Source organism: Salmo trutta, chromosome 26 (assembly GCF_901001165.1).
Source record: "Salmo trutta chromosome 26, fSalTru1.1, whole genome shotgun sequence".
Lineage (NCBI taxonomy): Eukaryota > Metazoa > Chordata > Actinopteri > Salmoniformes > Salmonidae > Salmo > Salmo trutta.
This window is the reverse complement of record NC_042982.1, coordinates 3309081-3336367: the sequence shown is the minus strand read 5'-3', so window position 1 is coordinate 3336367 and position 27287 is coordinate 3309081. Positions and strand designations below refer to the sequence as shown.

Below are 27287 nucleotides of genomic sequence, written 5' to 3'. Positions count from 1 at the left end.
GTCTAGAGTGTCACCCCCTTTAAAGAGGGGGATGACCGCGGCAGCTTTCCAATCTTTGGGAATCTCAGACGATACGAAAGAAAGGTTGAACAGGCTAGTAATAGGGGTTGCAACAATTTCGGCAGATCATTTTAGAAAGAGAGGGTCCAGATTGTCTAGCCCGGCTGATTTGTAGGGGTCCAGATTTTGCAGCTCTTTCAGAACATCAGCTATCTGGATTTGGGTGAAGGAGAAATGGTGGGGGCTTTGGCGGGTTGCTGTGGAGGGTGCCTGGCAGTTGACCGGGGTAGGGGTAGCCAGGTAGAAAGTATGGCCAACCGTAGAGAAATGCTTATTGAAATTTTCCATTATAGTGGATTTATCGGTGGTAACAGTGTTTCCTAGCCTCAGAGCAGTGGGCAGCTGGGAGGAGGTGCTCTTATTCTCCATGGACTTTACAGTGTCCCAGAACTTTTTTGAGTTAGTACTACAGGATGCAAATTTTTGTTTGAAAAAGCTAGCCTTAGCTTTCCTAACTGCCTGTGTATATTTGTTCCTAACTTCCCTGAAAAGTTGCATATCACGGGGGCTATTCAATGCTAATGCAGAACGCCACAGGATGTTTTTGTGCTGGTCAAGGGCAGACAGGTCTGGAGTGAACCAAGGACTATATCTATTCCCAGCTCAAAATTCTTTGAATGGGGCATGCTTATTTAAGATGGTGAGAAAGGCACTTTTAAAGAATAGCCAGGCATCATCTACTGACGGGATGAGGTCAATGTCATTCCAGGATACCCCGGCCAGGTCGATTAGAAAGGCCTGCTCGTAGAAGTGTTTTAGGGAGCGTTTGACAGTGATGAGGGGTGGTCGTTTGGTCGCAGACCCATTACGGATGCAGGCAATGAGGCAGTGATCGCTGAGATCTTGATTGAAACAGCAGAGGTGTATTTGGAGGGCAAGTTAGTTAGGATGACATCTATGAGGGTGCCTGTGTTTACAGATTTGGGGTTGTACCTGGTAGGTTCATTGATCATTTGTGTGAGATTGAGGGCATCAAGCTTAGATTGTAGGATGGCCGGGGTGTTAAGCATGTCCCAGTTTAGGTCACCTAGTAGCATGAGCTCAGAAGATAGATGGGGGGCAATCAATTCACATATGGTATTGAGGGCACAGCTGGGGGCAGAGGGAGGTCTATAGCAAGCGGCAACAGTGAGAGACTTGTTTCTAGAAAGGTGAATTTTTAGAAGTAGAAGCTCGAATTGTTTGGGTACAGACTTGGATAGCCTGCAGAGTTCTGTATTACTATCTTTGCAGTAGATTGCAACACCGCCCCCTTTGGCAGTTCTATCTTGGCGGAAAATGTTACAGTTAGCGATGGAGATTTCAGGGTATGTCATGCCTAAATTTGCTAATCTTGCCAATGAAAAAATAATTAAAGTAGTTATCAGTTGGTTTTGTGATGAATTATCCATCTGATTCAATGAATGACTGAGCTGAGTTTGCCTTTTTCCCCCAAAATGTAATTTAATGTGCACCAAAGCTTTTCACTATCATTCTTTATGTAATTTCTTAGTTTCATAGTGTAGTTTCTTCTTCTTTTTATTCAGTTTAGTCACATGATTTCTCAATTTGCAATATGTTTGCCAATCGGTTGTGCAGCCAGACTTCATTTGCCATTCCTTTTGCCTCATCTCTCTCAATCATACAATTTTTCAATTCCTCATCAATCCACAGATGTTTAACAGTTTTTACAGTAATTTTCTTAAATGGGTGCATGCTTATTAGTAACTGGAATAAGCAATTGTGTCAAGTGCAGTGTCTGTTTGCGCCTCATTACACACCACAGACCAACAAACATTCTTTACATCAACAACATAAGAATCGCTACAAAACTTATTGTTTGACCTCATACACTATATTAGGCCCAGCCTTTGGTGTTCCTAGATATGGCTACTATATTGTGATCACTATATCCGATGGATCTGGATACTGCTTTCAAGCAAATTTCTGCAGCATTAGTAAAGATGTGATGAATACATGCTGATGATTTCATTCCTGTGCAGGAATTTGATGCTAATTAGCATTTTCGAACCTGAGAGTAAATTGAACCGAATATATTGATAAAAATCACCTTGTCCGAGAGAGATTTACATGGTTATCAAAACGTCACGAAGCACAAGCCTCATTTGAAGTGTTTCTAAAATCCCCTATGGAAAAACTATTGGTTTTATGGCTTTCACACCTCCATTGTTGGGCTCAAGGCTTAAAAATCCTTCTTTAACCCATCTCCTCCCCTTCCTCTACAATGACTGAAGTGGATTTAACAAGTGACATCAATAAGGGATCATAGCTTTCTATGTCATGGAAAGAGCAGGTCTTCTTTATGTTTTGTATACTCAGTGTATTTCACCATTCATGGTTCCCTTGATAAATCAAGACTAAATGATGGCGTAAAATACCATCATTATTTTATTTATTTCATCTTCTGATATCTGGGGACTTTGCAGCCAAATCTCACTTGCTTACTCAAGCCTATATACATTTCTCAAGATCAGCTAGTAACGTTACTGCGCAGACCTAGGTTCAAATGCAATTTGAAATCTTTCAAATACATTTAGCATTTGCTCTTTTCTGCCTGGATTGCCAGATGGCCAGGGTTTTCACCTTTTCGAAAATTCTATTGACTCTATTGTACCAGAAAAGCTCAATCCAGTCCAGAACATATTTCAAATGATTTCAAATAGCATTTGAACCCAGGTCTGGACTGAGGAGTCTGGAGGATCCACTGCAATCCGTCAAGCTGTCCTCTACCTAAGAACCATTATGTAAAGCCAGTCTAGTAGCTGGACCATTATCCTTCCCACCCCCAATATACCGGAAAATAGAAAAAACACTAACTGTTTTCTTCATCTTCTCAATAAAACTAGTCTCTCGAGTAGAAGGTGCTCTGAAAGAAAAAGAAGACAAATGTTATGTACTTTCAAAGTCTATTGAGAAAACCATACACTGAAAAATCATTATTTCACCACTATATGGTGAAAAACATAAAACACTGCAAATCAATTATGCTTTTCACAAACAAGAAAAGCACACATGCCTGGTACAGGGACGATCACTTTTCACACGAATAGTTTCACACTATGCACATTAATAGGAATGTTACAAGCATGTCATTGGAGGACCTTCACACTTTCCTATAGCCTGGTTGCCAGATCGGTTTGTGTTTCAGCCAACATTGCTTGGCATGACAGTGAACACCACAACAGAGGAGTTGGCTAAAAGATTGCCAGGCTATCTTGTTTAAGAACCTATTCTCACTACGAGAGACTGCCAAGAGAGTGAGAAAATACCATTGGCTAGACCTTTTACTGCAATGTAAACTTGTTAACTTGTCACATTTTCGACCGCTGCTTCCGGAGGTAGCGCATGTCACTGGCCCGATTGTCTGACCTTCATGTCTTAAAGTAATGATGGACTGTCGTTTCTCTTTGCTTATTTCAGCTGTTCTTGCCATAATATGGATGGTCCACAAATTAACTTTAAACAAGGCACACCTGTTAACTGAAATGCATTCCAGGTGACTACCTCATGAAGCTGGTTGAGAGAATGCCAAGAGTGTGCAAAGCTGTCATCAAGGCAAAGGGTGGCTACTATGAAGAATCTCAAATATATTTTGATTAAAAAATTTTGTTCACATGATTCAATGTGTTTTCATAGTCTATGTCATCTATTATTCTACAATGTAGAAAATAGTAAAAATATAGAAAAACCCTGGAATGAGTAGGTGTCCAAACTTTTGACTGGTACTGTATTTAAAAAAGTGAGACTATCACATTTTGTACCATATGCCACAGTCTAAATGGAGACTGTACTTCCTGATTTGGCCTTGTTTTTGATTTGGTTCATTAAGAAATGCCATGACGGAATTGAGTTGGTCGTGTGTGTGTGTGTGTGTGTGTGTGTGTGTGTGTGTGTGTTCGCAGATGGGAAGCTTCAGTGACAAAATTGGTTTAACTTTGGATAGCCTAGCCAGTGCTAGTTAGGAACCGCCAATTACACAATGTAAATGAGACAATATGTTCATGTTGCACACCATTTAGTTGTCATTAAACGCTTTCAATATTTGTATATACACGTCTACTATATTAGTTACGATGTTTTAAAGGCATTGAAATTTGGAGCCATTGTAATTTTAACATTGTCCCATATGGATTATCCAAAGTCAACCCACATTTACCACAAGCACTCTCAATTGATTACTTCTGTGCTGCCAAATGTTGGCAGGATGGAAACAAACCCAACCGTCATTTGTTGTGATGCAGTCACAACCATAAGTCTCAAAAACTCAGTTTTGGACGAGACCGATTTTATGACCAAAAGTATCCTATTTACACTTTGTAGTCAAATTTGACAGTAGAATAAAATGTTTGACTCATATCAAATCAAAAATTGTATTGGTTACATACACATACTTAGCAGATGTTATTGCGGGTGTAGCGAAATGCTGGGTGTTCCTAGCTCCAACAGTGCAGTAGTATCTAACATTTCACAACAATAGACAAATCTAAAAGTAAAAGAATGGAATTAATATATAAATATTAGATTGAGCAACGTCAGAGTGGCATTGACTAAATTACAGTAGAATGGAATACAGTATATACATATGAGATGAGTAAAGCAGTATGTGAACATTATTAAAGTGACTAGTGATTCCAAGTCTATGTATATAGGGCAGCAGCCTCTAAGGTGAGGGTTGCGTAACCGATGGAAGCCGGCTAGTGATGGCTATTTAACAGTCTGATGGCCGGCCTTGAGATAGCTGCTTTTCAGTCTCTCAGTCCCAGCTTGGATGCACCTGTACTGACCTCGCCTTCTGGACGATAGCGGGGTGAACAGGCCGTGGCTCGGGTGGTTTATGTCCTTGATCTTTTTGGCCTTCCTGTGACATCGGGTGCTGTAGGTGTACTCAATGACACATTGGCTGGATGGGGGGAGGGGGGGGTTCTACTAAGCCAACATAAGGAAAAGTTTTAAAGACAGTCATAGCAAGGTTCATTTAGCCATTTGATTTGGAGTTTTAGGCACTTAAGGTATATAAAAAAATATTTAACAATTATTTGATGAAACATTGAATTTGGCCTTATTGCTTAGTCCATAGAAACATACTGAACAACAGCTTCATTAATGGATAAAGACAGCTGACACCCCCCCCCCAAAATTTAAATGAAGTTTGATCTGAAGTGCCTGTCCTATATCTGAGAGATAAAAGAGGGGAAAAAATAATGTTTTGATGCATTTAACACCTTATTTTAGGCACTGAACTATCTTCATATATTCACTTCCATAATTTTTCTTACTGCTAACCAGCTACCTTCAGACTAGTGTTGTGAGGCTTGTGGGCGTCCTCGAGCAAACCGACATGTTAGTGAGCGACGCGCCTTTCCACTGAGGGGTCGTATTAGTGTGTAGCCCAAACGGTTTAGACAGAAGTTGGCAGATCGGATGTACCAACTTCATACAAGTACCGTGATGCTTGTGGGGGTCGTAGAGCAAAACGGAAAACATCATCATACTTGTGAGTCTCACATCTTTCCATAGAGGGCTCAAAATATACTGACCAAAAATAAACGCAACATGCAAGAACTAGCGATTTTACAGCGTTACAGTTCATATAAGGAAATCGGTCAATTCATTAGGTTAAGGATTTCACATGACTGGGCAGGGGTGCAGCCATGGGTGGGCCTGGAAACACATAAGCTCACCCATTGGGGAGCCAGGCCCAGCCAATCAGAATTTGTTTTTCCCCCACATAAAGGCTGTATTACAGTCAGTTTCATCAGCTGTCCAGGTGGCTGGTGTCAGACAATCCCGCAGGTGAAGAAGCGGGATGTGGAGGTTCTTCGTTGGAGTGGTTACACATGTTCTGCGGTTGTGAGGCCGGTTGGACGTACTGCCAAATTCTCTAAAAAGAAGATGTTGGAGGCGGCTTATTGTAGAGAAATTAACATTAAATTATCTGGCAACAGCTCTGGTGGACATTCCTGCAGTCAGCATGCCAATTGCACACTCCCTCAAAACTTGAGACATCTGTGGCATTCTGACAAAGGATAAAACGCTCACCAACAGGGATATAAACACATTTGTGCACAACATTTGAGAAATGTTTTTTCTGGGATAATTTATTTCAGCTTATGAAACATGGGGACAAGCAGATTACATGTCGCGTTTATATTTTTGTTTAGTATAATAAACATAAGAGACCAGCAAAATGGATAAGTGTGGTGGTATAGCAGGAACAGCGGCGTCTAGTGGTCAAAACCTGGTACTCACACTACTTTATGGTAAATGATGCAAGCGACTTCAACTACTAATTTCTCTGTGGGGAAAAAAAACTTTGCCAGATTCACAGGGAATACATTACATAGTATGGAAAAGCAATATTCCAAGCCACAGCTTCATACTAATTGTCCAAAAGAGAATTTATACTTTATACTGGTTGTTGGGGTGGGATTGGCATGGGGGGTGGGGGGGTTCAGTCTGTGGGTGGCTTTTGTCCAACAAAATGTGGACTCCTCCCATCTTACACATTGGTAGGAAGAAGTTTGGTCCAAATCAGATGTTGGGTACTATATTTATTGAATATTATCTGAATCCTATAAATTAACATTTGGATGCAATCAATTAGCTGAATTTCTCAGAGATCAAATTATATTGAAACAATAATGATTCATGACTTGGTAACAGGAAATGCATTTATTTCCACGACATACTTAAAAAGTAATGTTGGACTGAAGTTTCAAATACATGCAACTTAAAAGTTACTTATTACGCAACATCAATTTAAAATCTTTTGGATATCAGAGCAACCTTGAGGGAATCTTATTTGAGTCAGAAAAGGATGTTCATAGAGGGAAGATATACAAAACCTTGCAGAGATCATATCCAACTGGAAAATCTCAATCTTAACCAAGACTTAAAAATAACTGATGTTGGCAAAAGAAGGAGGGAAAGAGCATAACTAACGGAATTACAGTTAACGAAAATGTATGCTCAATTCAGTATAAACTAACGTATTATACAAGAGACAAAATTGACAAATTCTACAGCACAACAGCAGAGTCATGTCTTAAGTGTAAAACTAATAATTACTCAATAATTAATGCTTTCTGGGAATGGTGTAAAGTCCAGAAATTGTGGGTGGAAATAGAAAGATGGCTGCAAGAAGTATTACAATGTAAACGTACTTTTAATCCATCAGTCTGCATATTTCAAGACATGGCATATGGGAGTGTAGTGAGATACCCGATGGGTTGGACGATTCTCTTCTAATCACTCATCTTGAAAAAACAAAATCAATCAATCCGCCATCATTAACACAATGGAAAATTCTAATGATTTATTATTTAAATATTGAAAGTGCATGGGCTATGGAGAAAAACAAAATGGTGCAGTTTCAGGCCATGTCACGGAAAGTGATGCAGGCGCTGTAGATGTGGGTGTGTGTTAGTGGGTCTGGCAGGTTTCAGCAAGATAAATCTAAGACTTTTTAAATACTTTTTAATGCCACTTGGAATGCAATTTCAGTCCAATTGTACGACAAAAAAAACTCTGCAAAAAGTACTGAAGGACACCAATTACTTAAGTTTAGGGACATTGTGCAAATGTGTTCATTAACGTACAGGGTTGACATTGTAACCAACAGCGCAATGTTAGCTGCATATAAAAAATGAATAAAACAATTGCTGGTGCCAATCCACTACCTACCAGACCTGGGACAACTGTAATTTCAACTACGCTCAAAATGGAGGGAAGAAACAACTTGCTCTCCGCTCTCTCTCGAATCGTGCTCCAACGCTCAGATGAGGCAGGGCTTGCCAACTATTACAGACTACAAAGGGAAGCACAGCCGAGAGCTGCCCAGTGACAAGCCTACCAGATGAGCTAAATTACTCTATGCTCGCTTCGAGGCAAGTAACACTGAAACATGCATGACAGCAGCAGCTGTTCCGAACGACTGTGTGATCACGCTCTCCGCAGCCGACGTAAGACCTTTAAACAGGTCAACATTCACAAGGCCGCAGGGCCAGACAGATTACCAGGACGAGTACTCCAAGCATCCTGAGGGTGCTGGACTTCGTGATGAGCCGAGTCATGAAGGTGCTGGATTTTCCCTCTGCAAATTTGTCTGCATCCTTCTCCAGGTTCCCAGATACCTCAGGCAGTTTCTTTTTTCCCCCTCTTCTGCTCATCTATGTGGTCCTCTGCAGCTTTTCTCTTCTGCCCTTACACAGCACGTTACCTCTTCCTCTTCTCCTGGTCCAGGTGTGCTCTGTATTTAGACCTTGCTGATCCAGCAGAGGTCAGCAGCTCCCTGGTGAGAGGGACCTTTACAACCCCACCACAGACTGACATAGTCCCACACCAGTCTCTGGGTGATGACTGTACCCTCCTAGGGCTGTTGCGGTGACCGTATTACCGCCACACCTGCGGTCATGAGTCACGAAGGCAGTCAAATTCCACATGACCGTTTAGTCACGGTAATTAGGCTTCTCCAAGCTCCGATGCCGATGCTGGTCATTAGTAGCCTATCAAACTTGCTAACTGCCTGATACTCAGCACGCCATTGTCCCTGTAATCACTCTGACATCAATGCAAATGTAATCGAAAATCAAATCAAACACTTCATGAAAGACCATGAGCTCATGTTGCGCAACATTTCTATAGGCTATGCAAATGGCGAGAAAACAGAGTGGTGATGGCCACTAATAAAAAGAGGAGGATCCCATCAACTTTGTATAGGCTAGGCCTACTATATTTATTTCTCAACTTTCCTAATTTAAAGCACATTGCTTCTCTTTACAACAGGAGTATAGCCTACCTGGCTGGCATGAAAATAATCCACGGGGAAAAGTGTCCTCCATTCGCTATTTAAGTGCATAGATGACATGTATTTTTTCCCGCTGCCCGTTTCTATACAGATGCATGATAATGGTCCATTCTAAATCATAATAAAATGTCACACATATACTAAATAATAGATGTAAAGACAAAGATCAAATCAAGAATAGTCTGATGGGTGACAATATTAGCCCATCACTAGTAAATTATATATTATGACTTGTGAATGAAGCCCAGCATAAGAAACAATGCCTTTTTTAGCAACTTGTTCGAATCATAGTTGCACACCTCATGTAGCCTAGCCCATAGGCCTATATGTTTTTATAAAGGTTTGTATCACAACTAAATTCGCCAAATAACTTCTTAAAATTAAGCACAATAATTCACTTTACAAGGGGTGTAGAGCCTAACTGGCATATACAGTGGGGAGAACAAGTATTTGGTACATTGCCGATTTTGCAGGTACACTTCAACTGTGAGAGACGGAATCTAAAACAAAAATCCAGAAAAATGACATTGTATGATTTTTAAGTAATTAATTTGCATTTTATTGCATGACATAAGTATTTGATCCCCTACCAACAAGTAAGAATTCCGGCTCTCACAGACCTGTTAGTTTTTCTTTAAGAAGCCCTCCTGTTCTCCACTCATTACCTGCATTAACTGCACCTGTTTGAACTCGTTACCTGTATAAAAGACACCTGTCCACACAATCAAACAGACTCCAACCTCTCCACAATGGCCAAGACCAGAGAGCTGTGTAAGGGCATCAGGGATAAAATTGTAGACCTGCACAAGGCTGGGATGGGCTACAGGACAATTGGCAAGCAGCTTGGTGAGAAGGCAACAACTGTTGGTGCAATTATTAGAAAATGGAAGAAGTTCAAGATGACGGTCAATCACCCTCAGTCTGGGGCTCCATGCAAGATCTCACCTCGTGTGGCATCAATGCTCATGAGGGATCAGCCCAGAACTACACGGCAGGACCTGGTCAATGACCTGAAGAGAGCTGGGACCACAGTCTCAAAGAAAACCATTAGTAACACACTACGCCGTCATGGATTAAAATCCTGCAGCGCACGCAAGGTCCCCCTCTCAAGCCAGCGCATGTCTAGGCCCGTCTGAAGTTTGCCAATGACCATCTGGATGATCCAGAGGAGGAATGGGAGAAGGTCATGTGGTCTGATGAGACAAAAATAGAGCTTTTTGGTCTAAACTCCACTTGCCGTGTTTGGAGAAAGAAGGATGAGTACAACCCCAAGAACACCATCCCAACCGTGAAGCATGGAGGTGGAAACATCATTCTTTGGGGATGCTTTTCTGCAAAGGGGACAGGACAACTGCACCGTATTGAGGGAAGGATGGATGGGGCCATGTATCGCGAGATCTTGGCCAACAACTTCCTTCCCTCAGTAAGAACATTGAAGATGGGTCGTGGCTGGGTCTTCCAGCGTGACAACAACCCGAAACACACAGCCAGGGCAACTAAGGAGTGGTTCCGTAAGAAGCATCTCAAGGTCCTGGAGTGGCCTAGCCAGTCTCCAGACCTGAACCCAATAGAAAATCTTTGGAGGGAGCTGAAAGTCCATATTGCCCAGTGACAGCCCCGAAACCTGAAGGATCTGCAAACCTGTGTGCAAACCTGGTCAAGAACCACAGGAAACGTACGATCTCTGTAATTGCAAACAAAAAGGTTTCTGTACCAAATATTAAGTTCTGCTTTTCTGATGTATCAAATACTTATGTCATGCAATAAAATGCAAACTAATTACCGTAATTTCCGGACTATTGAGCGCACCTGAATATAAGCCGCACCCACTGAATTTAAAAAAATAATAATATTTTGAACATAAATAAGCCGCACATGTCTATAAGCCGCAGGTGCCTACCGGTACATTGAAACAAATGAACTTTACACAGGCTTTAACGAAACACGGCTTGTAACAAAAAATAAAAAATGAGCAGTAAGCTTTAGTTGTCTTTTTGTCAATTCCTCACGCTGCTGTTTCCAACGTCTTATCATCGACTCATTAAGACCAAGCTCCCTTGCAGCAGCTCCATTTCCTTTTCCAACAGCCAGATCAATCGCCTTCAACTTGAAAGCTGCATCATATGCATTTCTCTGTGTCTTTGCCATGATGAGGGTGACAAAATGACTACCGTAATCAGAATTATGAAGTTTGAGAGCGCTCGATTTAATCTAAACAGTAAACAAAAAAGTTGTTTGACCTCAACCCGTTCGGCAATTTCATTGGTCTAATGAAAGCTTTATGCCGGCAAAAAACTGAGCACGTCACAGAATGTGTTTTTTTTTTTTTTTTAAATGAAAGCGTGAAAAATCCATATGTTAGCCGCGTCATTGTTTAAGCCGCGAGGTTCAAAGCGTGGGAAAAAAGTTGCGGCTTATAGTCCGGAAATTACGTTACTTAAAAATTATACAATGTGATTTTCTGGATTTTTGTTTTAGATTCCTTCTCTCACAGTTGAAGTGTACCTATGATAAAAATTAGACCTCTACATGCTTTGTAAGTAGGAAAACCTGCAAAATCGGCAGTGTATCAAATACTTGTTCTCCCCACTGTATAAGCAGCGCGTGAGTTTCAAATTTGGAGAAGATCATTTTCACCATAAAAATGCACCTTTATAATAAAAGCATCACATGCATAATTGCATTTGCGGTCACTTTTGATAATGGTGCTTTCCGCTAATGCAACATTTGCGCTTATAGCCTACTACCATGTGCGCATTGCTGCGCTTATAATGTGAAAAAATAGCCTAATAGTTTATCAACATTTTAAGCTAAACGTTCTGATCTGTTGCGTTAGCCACATTGCATAAAAAAATGTTATTTTTTTAATGCTAGTAGTGGTTGTATTAATGTGGGATCTATCGCATCCCACAACTGTCCCAGACAGTTTGGAATATTTATTTCTCGCACAGAATAGGTCAACTTTTGTACTATGGGGATAGTAGATTGACATAGGCTAATGATTTTGCGTTTCGTTAGGCCTACTCATCTTGTTGGCTGCCGAGAAGTAAATGTGGACAGTTCATACAATATCGTCAATGTACACCTCGGAATTGCAGAATCGCAGTTGCGTTCCCGATGTGTCGGTCTTCACTTGTAGCCTGTGAGAAAGACCCGATTACGTGACGGAGAGCCGTGTGAGTTAGACGCTTCGGATTGCGCAGCACACTCAGGGAGAAGGGCACAACGCAGCACTTTTGGGCTGCAAAAAGCAGGGTGCATTAGGGTGCATTACGGCCACAAAGGGGATGCAGCCATGAAGGCATTATCAAGTGCTTGTCAATTTGTGAACGAGACTATTTGTGTGTACAGACTGCGCAAAAAACAAAGCAGAGCTCATGCCTTTCAAGTTACTTTTTTCAAATCATCATTAGAGCCTCATCATGCAGCCTTACAATGCCTTAAAAATCAAAACATGTAGCCCAACGTTTGTAGAACTAAAGTTACGAGAATAACTCTAAATTAATCAAATAGGAATACCCATCTTTGTTAACCGCTCCACACAGAATAGCCGCATGTCCGCATTCCCTCAAATCATTTGGAGAAAATATTTTTATTTTATTCAGCTTTGTTCAATTGTATTCTTCATACTATAAAATAACACCACGGTATTATAAGCAAATCATGTTTTCTAAATGAACTAGTGTAGCCCACAGCCATTTGGCATAGCCACATCAGGACAACTCAGAGAATGCTATTCTTTTCTTCTGAAATAAACACCATTTTCTTCATATCATGCTTCTTTAGACCTGTCTAAAATAAATAATGGATTTATTGTGAAGGTGTAGGCTATATTACATGGATTTATTATACTTTTTAAAATGTCTTCTAGGCTGTGTGGGGAAGCCAGGAGATTCTAAATGTGTTTATGTTAATTAATGGTCAAGTACCATGAAACCGGCAGTTATTTGCTTGACAATCACCGGCTGACAATTTTGTGAACGCCACAGCCCTATACCCTCCTGCATGTTACAGGTTTCCACCTCCTTGTTGATGGAGAAGCCTCTCTCAACAGCTGCCTGCCCATGGGACAGAAGAAGCTTCTTACAGAAACCCCAAAGCTCAGGGTAGGATTGGCTGAGGAAGCCATGCAGGAACACATCCAGCCTCGTCTCTGTGGTCCGGAAAGAGAGTAAGTGCTTACTTGTGGACTCAAGGGATAGGAAGTTCCCACATCACCTGTAAAAAAACAGTTGAAAAGAAAGTGAACACTATTATTTAGATGATGAATCATTATATTACATCAGACATAAGTTATAGTTCTGTATACATTTGGTAATAAATCCAGAACAAAACCTCTTCCAGAACTATTCTATTAAACTGTTCCTACCAGCAGAGACACCTCCTGACAACTGCTTGTCGAGCAGAAACTTATGCACAAGACTGCTCATCCTTTCCTGACACCAGTCTGGGTCGGAGTACATGACAGTGGGGTCCAAACACACCATCCGTCTTATGGTGGGGTATTTCAGGGGGCTCTTGTCCTGCACTTTCTTTTGGATGTTTGACATAGCCTTCATGCAGTCCCTCCTAAACTCTAGGACAGTGAGCTCTCCTTACACTGTTTTTTCTCAGCAGGGACAGTGGGCTGGAAATAGTGCTGAATGACTTAATACAATAGAAAACTATCCTCACCATAATTTGATAGAAAGTAAGAATTTAAATTCTCACATTACCTTGAGGACTGACTCGGCACCCAACCACACTAACACCACCCAACCACACTAACAACTTCCTTCGGGCGGGCCCAATTATTTTGGTCAGCGACACCCAGTCTGATCATCTGCAATGGAGTGATGTCCTGGAGGAGCTCCCTCTTGACAGAACGCCTAAGCAGACTATGCCAACAGGAAAACTGAAAATGTAATGCAAATACCATTTTAACCACATTCATCATTAAATACATGTATATTTCCTAAACTCTCTTATCTTTATCATCACCTCTATCATAAGCTTCATATCATCAATAGTACAATCAGTGACAAGAGATTTAATCAAAACGGCAATATCAAATTGTGCACTGCTATAATATAAATCATTACCATTATCAACTCTTTGCAGTGGAGTGGCATCACTGGCTCGTCAATCTGGTACTTGGTCAAAAAGGGACTGAAAGTCCTGGAGACAACCATGAAGAACTGCAGTTTGACCCAAGATGAGCTGATCTTGCTGAGCTGTTTCTGTGTCAAAACGACTCTGTTCCAGGGGTTGGGAGCGATGCGAGCGGTGTAGTCAGCCTGTAACGTTAGCCGTCTACCGTAGTTTCAAGTCGACCTCCGTTACCACTTCACCACAGCCAATCTCTGCTAGCTAACAGATTAATGCACAAGCCGTGTTGGAAGAAAATATGCCAACAGTCACGAGTGACTCACTGACTTCTGTCCGCTGCGGGAACGTTTCAGGCTGACTACACCGCTCGCATCGCCTGCGCGAGCATTGCAAAATAAATGTAGAAATCTATATTATTCAATTATTGCGAGCGCCAATGAGCGTCTGCGTTGCCAAGGGCTAAAATAGAAGTCAGTTCTATTTGTGACGCAGATTGCGCTGCAAGTCCTGCCGCCTCTCCCATCTCCTCATTGGTTTATAGAAGCAGGTACCCACGTGCCAGCTCCTCATTGGTTACACCCATGTGGGTGACTGGAAGACGAACGAGATCAGTGGCGGTAATGCACCTCATTTATGAAAGTTGCCAATTGCAATATAAAAGTCAAGAGAAGAAAAAGCCCGGAAGGAAGAGAGATGACTAGAAACGATTCGATTGACTGTTTTATGTGTGGATTAATTGGCGGAGTAGAAGATCTTGTGCATTTCAGGTAAAATAACAACTCAATGTTTATATCTCAGGACAAATTAGCTAGCAACAGCAAGCTAGCTAAATAGGCCAAATTAGCTAGCAAATGCAAGCTAACTAGCTAAATTGCCATAAATGTTTAATGCTTTTTGACCAGTTCCCAAATTAATATAATTGGTTCAGAGTTTGTTTTGATATTTTAATCTGCGTGTCGTGATCACGTTTGGTGTGGGGGGACAAAATACATTTATGCACGATGGCGCACGCGCGCAGCCGGTTTGGGTTCCGTGTTAGTGTGGTTCCGCTCTGCGCGTGACTCAAGCTAAAATGAGTTCCTTCCATTGAGGTAAATCACAATCCTATCACCCATTCTTTACATCACCTCTGCTCAACGCAAACGTAACGTAATAAAAAGTAGTCAATATCCCAGTCTACTTTATTTTTAAGACCTTTTAAAAATGTATTTAAGACTTAAATTTAAATTAATCTAAAATTAAAAGCCTTAAGACTTTAAGGACCCACGGTCACCCTGGTCTGGGCAGGTGTGATGTAGTTAATGTTTGTATGATGTTGTCGTTTGTATGTGTATGTTTTGTATAGTTTATAAAATCTTCCCCAAAAATATAATATACTTCAGGAACGCTAATCATTTACAACTAGGAGCAGTGTGAGTCGCCGATAGAAATGGGAAACATGCTTTTGTCCTCAAGCCGGGGCATCCCATTCAAACTTATCCACACAGAATTAAAACAGCCATCAACTGATCTAACCACAAAATCCTTGAATGGAGAAGAATCTGTTCACGTCACTGGGTGCCAGGGGGCGATCAGAGGTTCTCAGAAGACATGAAAAAACAACGATGAAAGCACAAACAGTAGACTTGGCTCACATGCGATGCCCGTGAGTTTCTTTGAATGAAATTCATTGAATAAGTCCCGATTTTCATTACGAAGTTTCATATTGACCTATCTGCTGAGCTGTGAGCAAAGCTCAGGCCAAACCTCAGTCACTGATAAGATAAGTGAGGGAAAGGCGTGGCAAGCATGACAGCACAGGGAAAGCTACTCAAAGAGAGGTGGAGGGGCCAGGAAAAGAAAACAAAGGTCACTACTGGGCCCGGCTGGAACATTTAGTAAATTCCCCAGGCGCGTGAGGCTGTGGGTGCACTCTGACACACAGGCAGTTTTGGCTTACCCTTCACCTCTACTTGTAGCAATATAATGTGATTGTACTGACTTATTACCTAATTAGAGGTAATAAGTGCACTGCCAATTACTTCCATTGATTTTGCATTCACACTATGGACTACACTCAGCTTTAGACCACAGAGGTATATGAACACAGAGAAATTATGAATGTCCTCTTTCGTGAACAACAGTAACAATACAGTAAGCAAGGCGAGCGCTTTACTTTGCCAAACAGCAGCTTAATCAATGCAAAAATAGGACTAACATTACAGCAACGTGTATTTAAGTCCACATTATGGTATGTAAGCTACATTATAGCCTCTCCCTCAGCAAATACACACCAGCACTGTAAACTGTAGGGCTTTGACAATACCAGTATTGTGATTTTTTTTTTGGGGGGGGGGGGGCATGGCAAAAATGAAAACACGAAGCAGAACAAACAAGTTGGTCCTTTAAAAACCTCCTGTCTGTAAAATTGGGTGCTATAGCTTGGAAAATAAATGTGACTCTGGATGACAAAATAATGAATGTTTTCAACATTAGAGCTATATTCCTAAAGCAATGTAATCCGCCTCGTAATTTGTTTCCTTGCCACGATACTAACAAGGTGTGCCTTAGTAAACCGATCTCTTAACCATGATGCATTGTGTGCTTCCAACCCTAAACCCAAACATACAAGTATTACGTAACAAAAGGAACAAGCAGACAAGGATTTAGTTAGTCCCAGAGAGACAATAGTAATATAGTAGTAGCACTGTAGCGATCCTATTAAATTACTAGAGGGGCTATGACATAAACTCTCAAAGTTACATAATGGCCAAGGAGAAATCCAAAACCAGTCTAATTGGAATTAATGGCAGTAGAGGCATAGGTGATGCATTTCCTGCTTTTTAATAACTCAGGAAAATAAAGGCATGTGATGTATCAAATTGTGTAATAGAATTATAGTCAACCTAACATACTGTCGTACAATTTACACAGGTTTTATACACATTTTCAGTACAAATAGCATCTACAACAGTGTTTCCCAAACTCAGTCCTCGGGACACCAAGGGGTGCACGTTTTGGTTTTTGCCCTAGCACTACACAGCTGATTCAAATAATCAACTAACCATCAAGCTTGTATTTGAATCACCTGTGTAGTGTTAGGGCAAAAACCAAAACGTGCACCCCTTGGGATCCTGAGGACCGAGTTCGGGAAACGCTGCTCTAAAATATACAGTATTATTCGGAAAGTATTCAGACCCCTTCTCTTTTACAAAATAGTTACGTTACAGCCTTATTCTAAAATGGATTTAATATTTTTTCCCTAAATCTACACACAGTACTCCATAATAACAAAGCTAAAACAGGTTTAGAAATTTTAGCAAATTTATTAAAAATAAAACAAAAACCTTATATACATCAGTATTCAGACACTTTGATATGAGACTTGAAATTGAGCTCGGGTGCATCCTTTTCCCATTGATCATCCTTGAGATGTTTCTACAACTTCATAGGAGTCCACCTGTGGTAAATTCTATTGATTGGACATGATTTGGTAAGGCATACACCTGTCTATATAAGGTCCCAGCGTTGAAAGCGCATGTCAGAGCAAATACCAAGCCATGAGGTCCGTAGAGCTCCGAGAAAGGATTGTGTCTAGACACAGATCTGGGGAAGGGCACCAAAACATTTCTGCAGCATTGAAGGTCCCCAACAACACAGTGGCCTCCATCAGTTTTAAATGGAAGAAGTTTGGAACCACCAAGACTCTTCCTAGAGCTGGCCGCCTGGCCAAACTGACCAATTGGGAGAGAAGGGCCTTGGTCAGGGAGGTGACCAAGAACCCGATAGTCACTCTGACAGAACTCCAGAGATCCTCTGTGGAAATGGGAGAACCTTCCAGAAGGACAACCATCTCTGCAGCACTCCACCAAATCAGGTTTTTATGGTAGATTGCCAGACGGAAGCCACTCCTCAGTAAAAGCCACATGAAAGCCCACTTGGAGTTTGCAATAAGGCACCTAAAGGATTCTCAGAAACAAGAGAAACAAGTGTCACGTCTGAAGGAAACCTGGCACCATCCCTACGGTGAAGCACAGTGGTGGCAGGGACTGGGAGACTAGTCACGATTGAGGGAAAGATGAACGGAGCAAAGTACAGAGTGATCCTTGCCTGCTCCAGAGCGCTCAGAACCTCAGACTGGGGCTAAGGTTCACCTTCCAACAGAACAACGACCCTAAGCGTACAGCCAAAGCAAAGCATGAGTGGCTTTGGGACAAGTCTCAATGTCCTTGAGTGGCCCAGCCAGAGCCCAGACTTAAACCTGCTCAAACCTCTCTGGAGAGACCTGACAATAGCCGTGCAGGGCCTCCCGAGTGACCCAGTGGTCTAAGGCACTTCATCACAGTTGCTTGCTGTGCTACTAGAGATCCTGGTTCGAGTTCAGGCTCTGTCGCAGCAAAACTCAAAAGCGTTAACCACCGCATTTAACCATGGCAAGTTGACTGGGAATATGGTTGCGTATAAACAGTCCAGTTATACCCTCCGTAAGCCACCAAACAGGCAAAACGTCAGTACCAGAGACAAAGTGGAGTCGCAAATCAACGGCTTCGACACGAGACGTATGTGGCAGGGACTCCAGACAATCGTTGATTATAAAGAGAAAACCAGCCACGTCGCTGACACTGACGTCTTGCTCCAGGACAAGCTAAACACCTACGCCCGCTTTGAGAGAAACAGTGCAGGCCACCACAGCTCCTGTGGACTGCGAGCTCTCGATCTCCGTGGCCGACGGGAATAAGACATTTGTGTCTTAACCTTCATAAGGCTGCTGGACCAGACAGCAGCTCTAGCCGCGTCCTCAGAGCCTGTGCAAACCAGCTGGCTGGAATGATTGCGGAGATATTAAAATCTCTCCCTACCCCAGTCTGTTGTCCCCACCTGCATCCAGATGTACACCATTGTTCCTGTACCCAAGAAAGTGAAGTTAACTGAACTAAATAACTATGACCCCGTAGCACTCACTTCTGTCATCATGAAGTGCTTTGAGAGGCTAGTTAAGGATCGTATCAGCTCCACCTTACTAAACACCCTAGACCCACTGCAATTTGCATACCGTCTCAATAGATCCACAGATGACGCAATCGCCATCGCACTGCCCCATCCCACCTGGATAAGACGAATACCGATGTAAGAATGCTGTTCATTGACTACAGGTCAGCCTTCAACTCCATAGTACCCTCCAAGATCATCATTAAGCTCGGGCCCTGGGTCTCTGAACCCTGCCCTGTGCAACTGGGTCCTGGACTTACCTGCTGATAATTTATTTCAGTTACCCTCACAACAACATCCCCTACCCAGGAAAGGGCTGAAAATAGCACATATTTAATATATGTAGCCTTAGAAATAAGGTTAATGAAATCAAAAACTTGCTAACAACCAATAACATTCATAAACTCAGCAAAAAAAAGAAACGTCCCTTTTTCAGAACCCTGTCTTTCAAAGATGGCTCGTAAAAATCCAAATAACTTCGCAGATCTTCATTGGAAAGGGTTTAAAACTTTTTCCATGCTTGTTCAATGAACCATAAACAATTAACGAACATGCACCTGTGCAACGGTTGTTAAGACACTAACAGCCGGTAGGCAATTACGGTCACAGTTATAAAAACTCAGGACACTAAAAAGAGACCTTTCTACTGACTCTGCAAAACACAAAGAAAGATGCCCAGGGTCCCTGCTCATCTGCATGAACAAGCCTTAGGCATGCTGCAAAGAGGCATGAGGACTGCAGATGTGGCCAGGGCAATAAATTGCAATGTCCGTACTATGAGACGCCTAAGCCAGCGCTACAGGGAGACAGGACGGACAGCTGATCGTCCTCGCAGTGGCAGACCAAGTGTAACAACACCTGCACAGGATCGGTACATCCCAACATCACACCTGCGGGACAGGTACAGGATGGCAACAACAACTGCCCGAGTTACACCAGGAACGCACAATCCCTCCATCAGTGCTCAGACTGTCTGCAATAGACAGAGGCTGGACTGAGGGCTTGTAGGCCTGTTGTATTGGAGTGGCCATCACAAAGCCCTGACATCAATCCCATAGAACATTTGTGGGCAAAACTGAAAAAGCATGTGTGAGCAAGGAGGCCTACAAACCTGACTCAGTTATACCAGCCCTGTCAGGAGGAATGGGCCAAAATTCACCCAACTTATTTTGGGAAGGTTGTGGAAGACTACCCAAAACATTTGACCCAAGTTAAACAATTTAAAGGCAATGCTACCAAATACTAATTGAGTGCATTTAAACTTCTGACCCACTGGGAATGTGATGAAAGAAATAAAAGCTGAAATAAATCATTCTCTACTATTATTCTGACATTTCACATTCTTAAAATAAAGTGGTGATCCTAACTGACCTAAAACAGAGAACTTTTACTGGGATTAAATGTCAGGAATTGTGAAAAACAGATTAAATGTATTTGGCTAAGGTGTATGTAAACTTCCGACTTCAACTGTAAATACTACACATTGTTTTACACTCTTTTCACAGCACTGGCAAACCATGGTTGACCAACTCCCTGACCAACATGGCTGACCTTTGGACAATCAGAAGGTTCATGTCCATTCTTGTATTATAATTCTATGAGTAATACAGTAATAATACTGTAATTGTGCTCTTAACGCTATGTTAGACCCTTGTGACTTATTTCAACACCAATACTAGGTGGATTTGGTGAGAGATGTACAGCAAGCACCTGGTGTGCATTTAGCACACAACGAGCGGTACTCACGGTTGGTCGAGCTTCTTGAACTCGGGGATGGGCTCGGCCTTCTTGCGGGACATGAACCAGTAGATGATGAGGCCGGCGATGAGGGTGAAGAGGAAGAGGTCCAGGTTACTGAAGAGAGGCTCTTCCTCCTCCATGGCCTCCGGCTGGGTGCTGCTCTCTGCTTCCACGTCCGGCATCGTCACACACAGGGCTGCCAGGGCAACCAGACAGGGCAGAGGTTAGAGGCCAGGAGTAGGGCTGTCCCCAACTAAAAATATCTTTGTCAACCAAAAGCCTGTTCTTTCGACCAATCGATTGGTCAAAGTTTTAAACATGTATTGTTCCATATATAAACACATCCTATGTGTTCTAATAAAAGCAACTATATGCAGAGCTTAACTGATGCTTTAAGCGCACCGTTTGATGAAATAGGACCAAAAAAAAGAGGGAGTCAGATATCAAGATAACCAAAAGAAGAAAAAAAACAACCTGACCATCCTACTCCCACTGGCTTTTGCAGATTCTGACATTACTCTCCTGAAGTTTCCGGTAATAGGCTATACGAGGAGTCGGAAACCTTTCTCATGTGGAATGCGAATTTATTTGACCATTTCTACTGATCTGCGTGCCAGTTATGATAAAGCCAGGGAGTACTTGGGGATAAAAAAGAGGAAGCGGCCTGCACAAAGGGGCAGAGAACGGAGAGGGAAGCGTGTGTTATGAAGAATGTGACAAGAGAGAAATATCTGTTTCATTACCCGTTGTGACCTGGACTGTCTGATTACCCCCACTGTGTACCGAACCGGTTTGGCTGAGGACCCGAGTTTTAAGATTACCCCTGGAGAACCGAACAGACAATGAGAACAGATTGTGAAATGGTTGATGAATTCCCCCCTTTTCCCCAGTGTGCAAAAATCCCTAATAAAACATTTGCATTCTAAACAAAGCAAAAAAAATAAACGTCCATTTTTCAGGAACCCTGTTTTCCAAAAATAGTTCGTAAAAATCCAAATAACTTCACAGATCTTCATTGTAAAGGATTTAAACAATTTCCCATGCTTGTTCAATGAACCATAAACAATTAATGAACATGCACATGTGGAACGGTCGTTAAGACAAACAGTTTACAGATGGTAAGCAATTAAGGTCACAGTTATGAAAACTTAGGACACTAAAGAAGCCTTTCTACTGACTGAAAAACACCAAAAGAAAGAATGTGCCTTTGGCATGCTGCAAGGAGGCATGAGGACTGCAGATGTGGCCAGGGCAATAAATTGCAATGTCCGTACTGTGAGACGCATAAGACAGCGCTACAGGGAGACAGGATGGGCAGCTGATCGTCCTCGCAGTGGCAGACCACGTTTAACACCTGCACAGGATCGGTACATCCGAACATCACACCTGCGGGACAGGATGGCAACTGCCGCCCGAGTTACACCAGGAACGCACAATCCCTCCATCAGTGCTCAGACTGTCCGCAATAGGCTGAGGGCTTGTAGGCCTGTTGTAAGGCAGGTCCTCACCAGACATCCCCGGCAACAACGTCACCTATGGGCACAAACCCACTGTCGCTGGACCAGACAGGACTAGCAAAAAGTGCTCTTCACTGACGAGTCGCGGTTTTGTCTCACCAGGGGTGATGGTCGAATTCGCATTTATCGTTGAAGGAATGAACGTTACACCGAGGCCTGTACTCTGGAGCGGGATCGATTTGGAGGTGGAGGGTCCGTCATGGTCTGGGGCGGTGTGTCACAACATCATCGGACAGAGCTTGTTGTCATTGCAGGCAATCTCAACGCTGTGCGTTACAGGGAAGATATCCTCCTCCTTATGTGGTATCCTTCCTGCAGGCTCATCCTGACATGACCCTCCAGCATGACAATGCCACCAGCCATACTGCTCGTTCTGTGCGTGATTTCCTGCAAGACAGGAATGTCAGTGTTCTGCCATGGCCAGCGAAGAGCCCAGATCTCAATCCCATTGAGCACGTCTGGGACCTGTTGGATCGGAGGGTGAGGGCTAGGGCCATTCCCCCCAGAAATGTCCGGGAACTTGCAGGTGCCTTGGTGGAAGAGTGGAGTAACATCTCACATTAGGAACAGGCAAATCTGGTGATCCATGAGGAGGAGATGCACTGCAGTACTTAATGAAGCTGGTGGCCACACCAGATACGGACAGTTACTTTTGATTTTGACCCCCCCCCCTTTGTTCAGGGACACATTATTCCATTTCTGTTAGTCACATGTTTGTGGAACTTGTTCAGTTTATGTCTCAGTTGTTGAATCTTGTTATGTTCATACAAATATTTACACATGTTAAGTTTGCTGAAAATAAATGCAGTTGACAGTAAGAGGACGTTTCTTTTTTTGCTGAGTTTAGTTTGTATAAAGTGTATAAAGTTTAAACATTGCTCTGGGCTAATGGCCTGTCGAGATTTCTAACTTTATAATGAAACATGAAGAATATATGCTAAGTTGTAAGTGCAAGGTTATTGCTGTTGACAGCCTATGCTGATTAATGTTTTGCAATTCACATGTAATGTCCACGTCTGCCAGAGTGCAACAGGTCACACGAGTTCATATCATGCCTCTTTCCTTATCTCGAGGTTCATGATACCATATCGCTCATTTATTAACTTTGGACAAAATAGACAAATTAAAACAGCCATCAAACAATATACCTTATAAAACAATGCCTCAATGTATTATTACACTAATAACAAGAGACCGGAACTAAGTTCAGTTTAGCCCAAGAACTATTCTGAAGGAGCTTACCATTACTCCCTAAGGTCCAAGGACTTTATATGTTATTTTCAGAGATAGACTGGCTCTGGCAGCCAAATACTCCATCTAAACGTGAATCGATGCTCAAATTGCATTACGGTTATAGAAACATAAAGCCCTTTACTTTCATATCACATCAAAATAATTTCGCACATGCAAAATATACACTGTTTTAACCGGCTTTAATCACAGTTGCAGTGACAGTATTTTTCAACGACAACACGTTTCTGGCGGACTTCTTCAGTTACACACAGGTATTCAGAGCATGCTAGATAGCTAATTAGCACCGTCTTTTATCTTCTGTAAACACGCGCTGTAACGTGGAGATATGGCCGTGTGGGAACACCAACCCTAACCCTATAAAAGGTGTATCAATTAAACCTTGTTAAAAAAAAAAAAAGGTCCTTACGCTTCCAAAAACCATACCTCAAGAGATGTGTCTCAATGTTCAGACAGAGCGTCGGGGTTCTTAACAAAACATCCTCGTTCAGAAGACGCTTTCATCCAATGACTTGTGTAACGTAATGTAACAGAGTTATGATCAAGGGCTACATTCAGTCAAGCAATGCCCTGAGTTCATTTTTTGAAATAATTGCTTGAAAAAAAACTGTAGCTTGGCTGCTGAGGCAAGGAGACCCCCAGCTCCGCTAAAACCATTTTCAACTTTGTGCTGTTTTCAAAGGATTGTTAAATGTTATAAATATTTGGTTTTAATATCATGACCTCATGAAGAGCATAGTCAGAAGTGCACATTCCCGATTATTCCAAATGTAGTTCCATCAGAGTTATACAGCCAGTAACTGCCTGATGTTCATGATCAGTCAACATCAATTGATCAAGTAATTTCAGATACTTGAGGGTAGCCTAACCATTTGGCATGTAGCTAGCTATGCAAACGTAACCGATGTGAAATGGCTAGCTAATGACGTTTCAATCGGTGACGTCACTCGATCTGAGACCTTGAAGTAGTCGTTCCCCTTGCTCTGCAAGGGCCGTGGCTTTTGTGGAGCGATGTGTGCAGAGGGTCACTGGTTCGAGCCCTGGTAGGGGCGAGGAGAGGGACGGAAGCTATACTGTTACACAAACAACGTGTCATTTAGCTTGCTGCATCAGAGATTAGGCTTTTTTTTTAAATAGATTTTTTAAAGCTTGTCATCGGCAAGTCCTCATCCTAGTAATGTGGTCAGTCAGACTTCTGTCATCACCACTATAGATGGCAAGCAAATCTAACAATATTTGGATATAGCCATCAAACTAACCCTATTGATGTGATCTGTTATTAGCTAGCTAGCCAATTTGATGTGGTGAGTCAAATAGAAATGGTCCATCAATCAATCAATGTAGCCTAGCTATAATGTCAGGCAACTTAACTAGGTTGGATTAAAAAAAAGAAAGTACATTAGGTCTAGTTATCACTATGTTTAGCCAACTGTACAACGTTTCTACCGGTAGCTTCCAAAATAAACATTATCAAGTAACGTTAATAGTAACATTACCTCGGCAAATGCGCCCTTCTGCTGCTTGACAGGCAGAGCGCACAAAGGATTGGACATGAACCTAAACCACCTCATCGGGTATAGTTCACTTTTATATCACTCATATCAAATTTATGGTGGCCAATATTGAGACATATCGTCAGGCTACCCTCACGTATCTGAAAGTGTGATCAATTGTTGTTTACTGATCATGAAAAGCATAGTTACTTGCTGTATAACTGATATTAGAGAACAATATATGCAATTATTTTGAATGGAATAATCCAACATTTGTCGTTCTGACAATGCTCTTCAAGTGATGATATTACAACCAAATACTGTTGTTAACATGTATTTAACAATGCCTTGAAAACGGCACGCAGTTTTATTGATAACGACCAATATAACTTGGAATGGAGCTTGACCACGACATTAGCAATCAAACATCAAATCAAACTACTAGCTGACTCTCCAAAGAAAGTGACAAGTGGCAAAGCTGTTAACTAATAACAGGGTTTGGTATATCAGTAAGTGAACTAGCTTAAACTAAATAGCAAACTCTAAAAAGTAATATTTAGCTAGAAGCTAACGTTAGCTGTACTTGCTGAAAAGTTTGTTAGTTGTACTTCCTTGACAGTTGGTTAAGTAGCAAGCCTTGTCGTCGGGCTAGTAACGTTTGAATGAAATTTGCTTTATTACAATCTATTCTCATGACATTAATCCTCAGCGCTGTCAGAGAAACGGCACTTGAGTATATTAAACATTTCAACATAGCTAGTCTTTCAGTTAGCTACTTACCTTCCGGTCTTCACTGTCCAGAAAAAGCCCAACACTATGCAGAAACTTCACGCAATGCCGTGACTCTGGAGGACTAAACCAAACCAGTTTCCTCAAGGGGTGTAGTACTTCCTATTCAAGAGTGAAAAAAATGGACATACAAGTCACGACAGGCTATCTGTAGACAAGGTCGGATCACTTGTACAGAAAGACATCAAAGAATCACCCATTCTCTTTGTCTAACAATTCAATGAACTATGCTTAAGTGACTTATTCAAAACGATGTTCTTAGTATCTCACTTTGCAGAATACACATTTTAAGAAATGGACTAGTCCATAGACGTTACCCAATGACTTTGTAACGGTAATAATAAATCACAGATCACAGTGCAGTGGGACAGGGGTCAAGGTTATGTATCCACCAAATAGTACAACGTGTCTTCACATCTCTGAAACAGGTTACCTTCAGTCATATTGAAAGTATCCTTGCATATTGAAAGATTAGTGTGCATTTTGATTGGTGATGGTACCAAGGAGAGATAGCTTTATAGCACAGACCTGAACCCAGTGGTGTAAAGCACTTAAGTAAAAATACTTTAAAGTACTAATTAAGTAGTTGTTTTAGGTATCTATTCTTTACTTTACTATTTATATTTTTTGACCAACCTTTACTTCACTACATTCCTAATGAAAATAATGTACTTTTTACTCCTTACATTTTCCCTGACACCCAAAAGTACTCATTACATTTTGAACGCATAGCAGGAAAGGAAAATTGTCAAATTAACACACTTATCAAGAGAACATTCCTGGTCATCTATACTACCTCTGGTCTGGCAGACTCACCCAACACAAATACTTCATTTGTAAAGATGTCCGAGTGTTGGAGTGCCCCTGGCTATCTGTAAATAAAAAATAAAATGGTGCCGTCTGGTTTACTTAATAAGGAATTTGAAATGATTTATACTCTAACTTTTGACACTTAAGTATATTTAAACCAAATACTTTTACTCAAGTAGTATTTTACTGGGTGACTATCACTTGAGTCATTTTCTATTAAGGTAATTTTACTTTTACTCAAGTAAAAGTGGATATAGCCATCTAGTTTATCCCCTGAAAGTTAGCAAACTGACCCTATTGACGTGATCTGTTATTAGCTAGCTAGCCAATTTGATGTGGTCAGTCAAATAGACGTGGTCCATCAATCAATCAATGTAGCCTAGCTGTCATGTCTGTCAGCCGCAATCGCGATTAAACACTTAAAAACCATGTTGAAAGGGGGATAATGTCAGGCAACTTAACTAGGTAGGCAGCCCCCACACACACGGTATATAATATTTTAGCAATAAGAGGCAATGTTATTGCACAATCCCAATCACACTGTGACTATTATTCTATCCTTTTAATTTAGTTTAAATGACTGAAATGTCTAAGCCATGCCATAAACATGCTGAAATGCTGTGCCATTATTGTACTGAGCAGAAACATCTTCATATTTAACCTATTCAGAAATCTCCATGATTATAGAAAGTTCTGGAGAAGCTCTTATGGGAAAAAAAAAAAATCAGCTGATGCAGGTTCTGTGTATCCTCTTCATCTCTCCAT

The 27287-nt window shown here is 41.7% G+C and overlaps 1 protein-coding gene and 1 long non-coding RNA gene across 3 annotated transcripts in view; both read right to left on the bottom strand.

Annotated features, from left to right (window-relative positions):
• LOC115162906 (NADPH--cytochrome P450 reductase-like) overlaps positions 1–25796 on the bottom strand; it is a 40823-nt gene extending 15027 nt beyond the window's left edge. The window contains exons 1-4 of one of the 2 annotated variants that reach the window (XM_029714413.1): positions 25704–25772; positions 21406–21485; positions 20669–20858; positions 2878–2926 (exon numbers count right to left, since the gene is read on the bottom strand). In XM_029714413.1, the coding sequence (XP_029570273.1) occupies positions 2878–2926; positions 20669–20844 (225 nt within the window). In that variant the 5' untranslated portion in view covers positions 20845–20858; positions 21406–21485; positions 25704–25772. Of the gene's footprint in view, positions 1–2877; positions 2927–20668; positions 20859–21405; positions 21486–25703 lie in introns of both variants that reach the window. The other variant, XM_029714414.1, reaches the window with a different exon arrangement.
• LOC115162907 (uncharacterized) lies at positions 12443–14376 on the bottom strand. Its single transcript, XR_003869665.1, has 2 exons — positions 13236–14376; positions 12443–13084 (listed from the first exon to the last, which is right to left on the bottom strand). It is a non-coding gene; the product is annotated as an uncharacterized LOC115162907 (long non-coding RNA).
• Positions 25797–27287: the final 1491 nt, after the last annotated feature.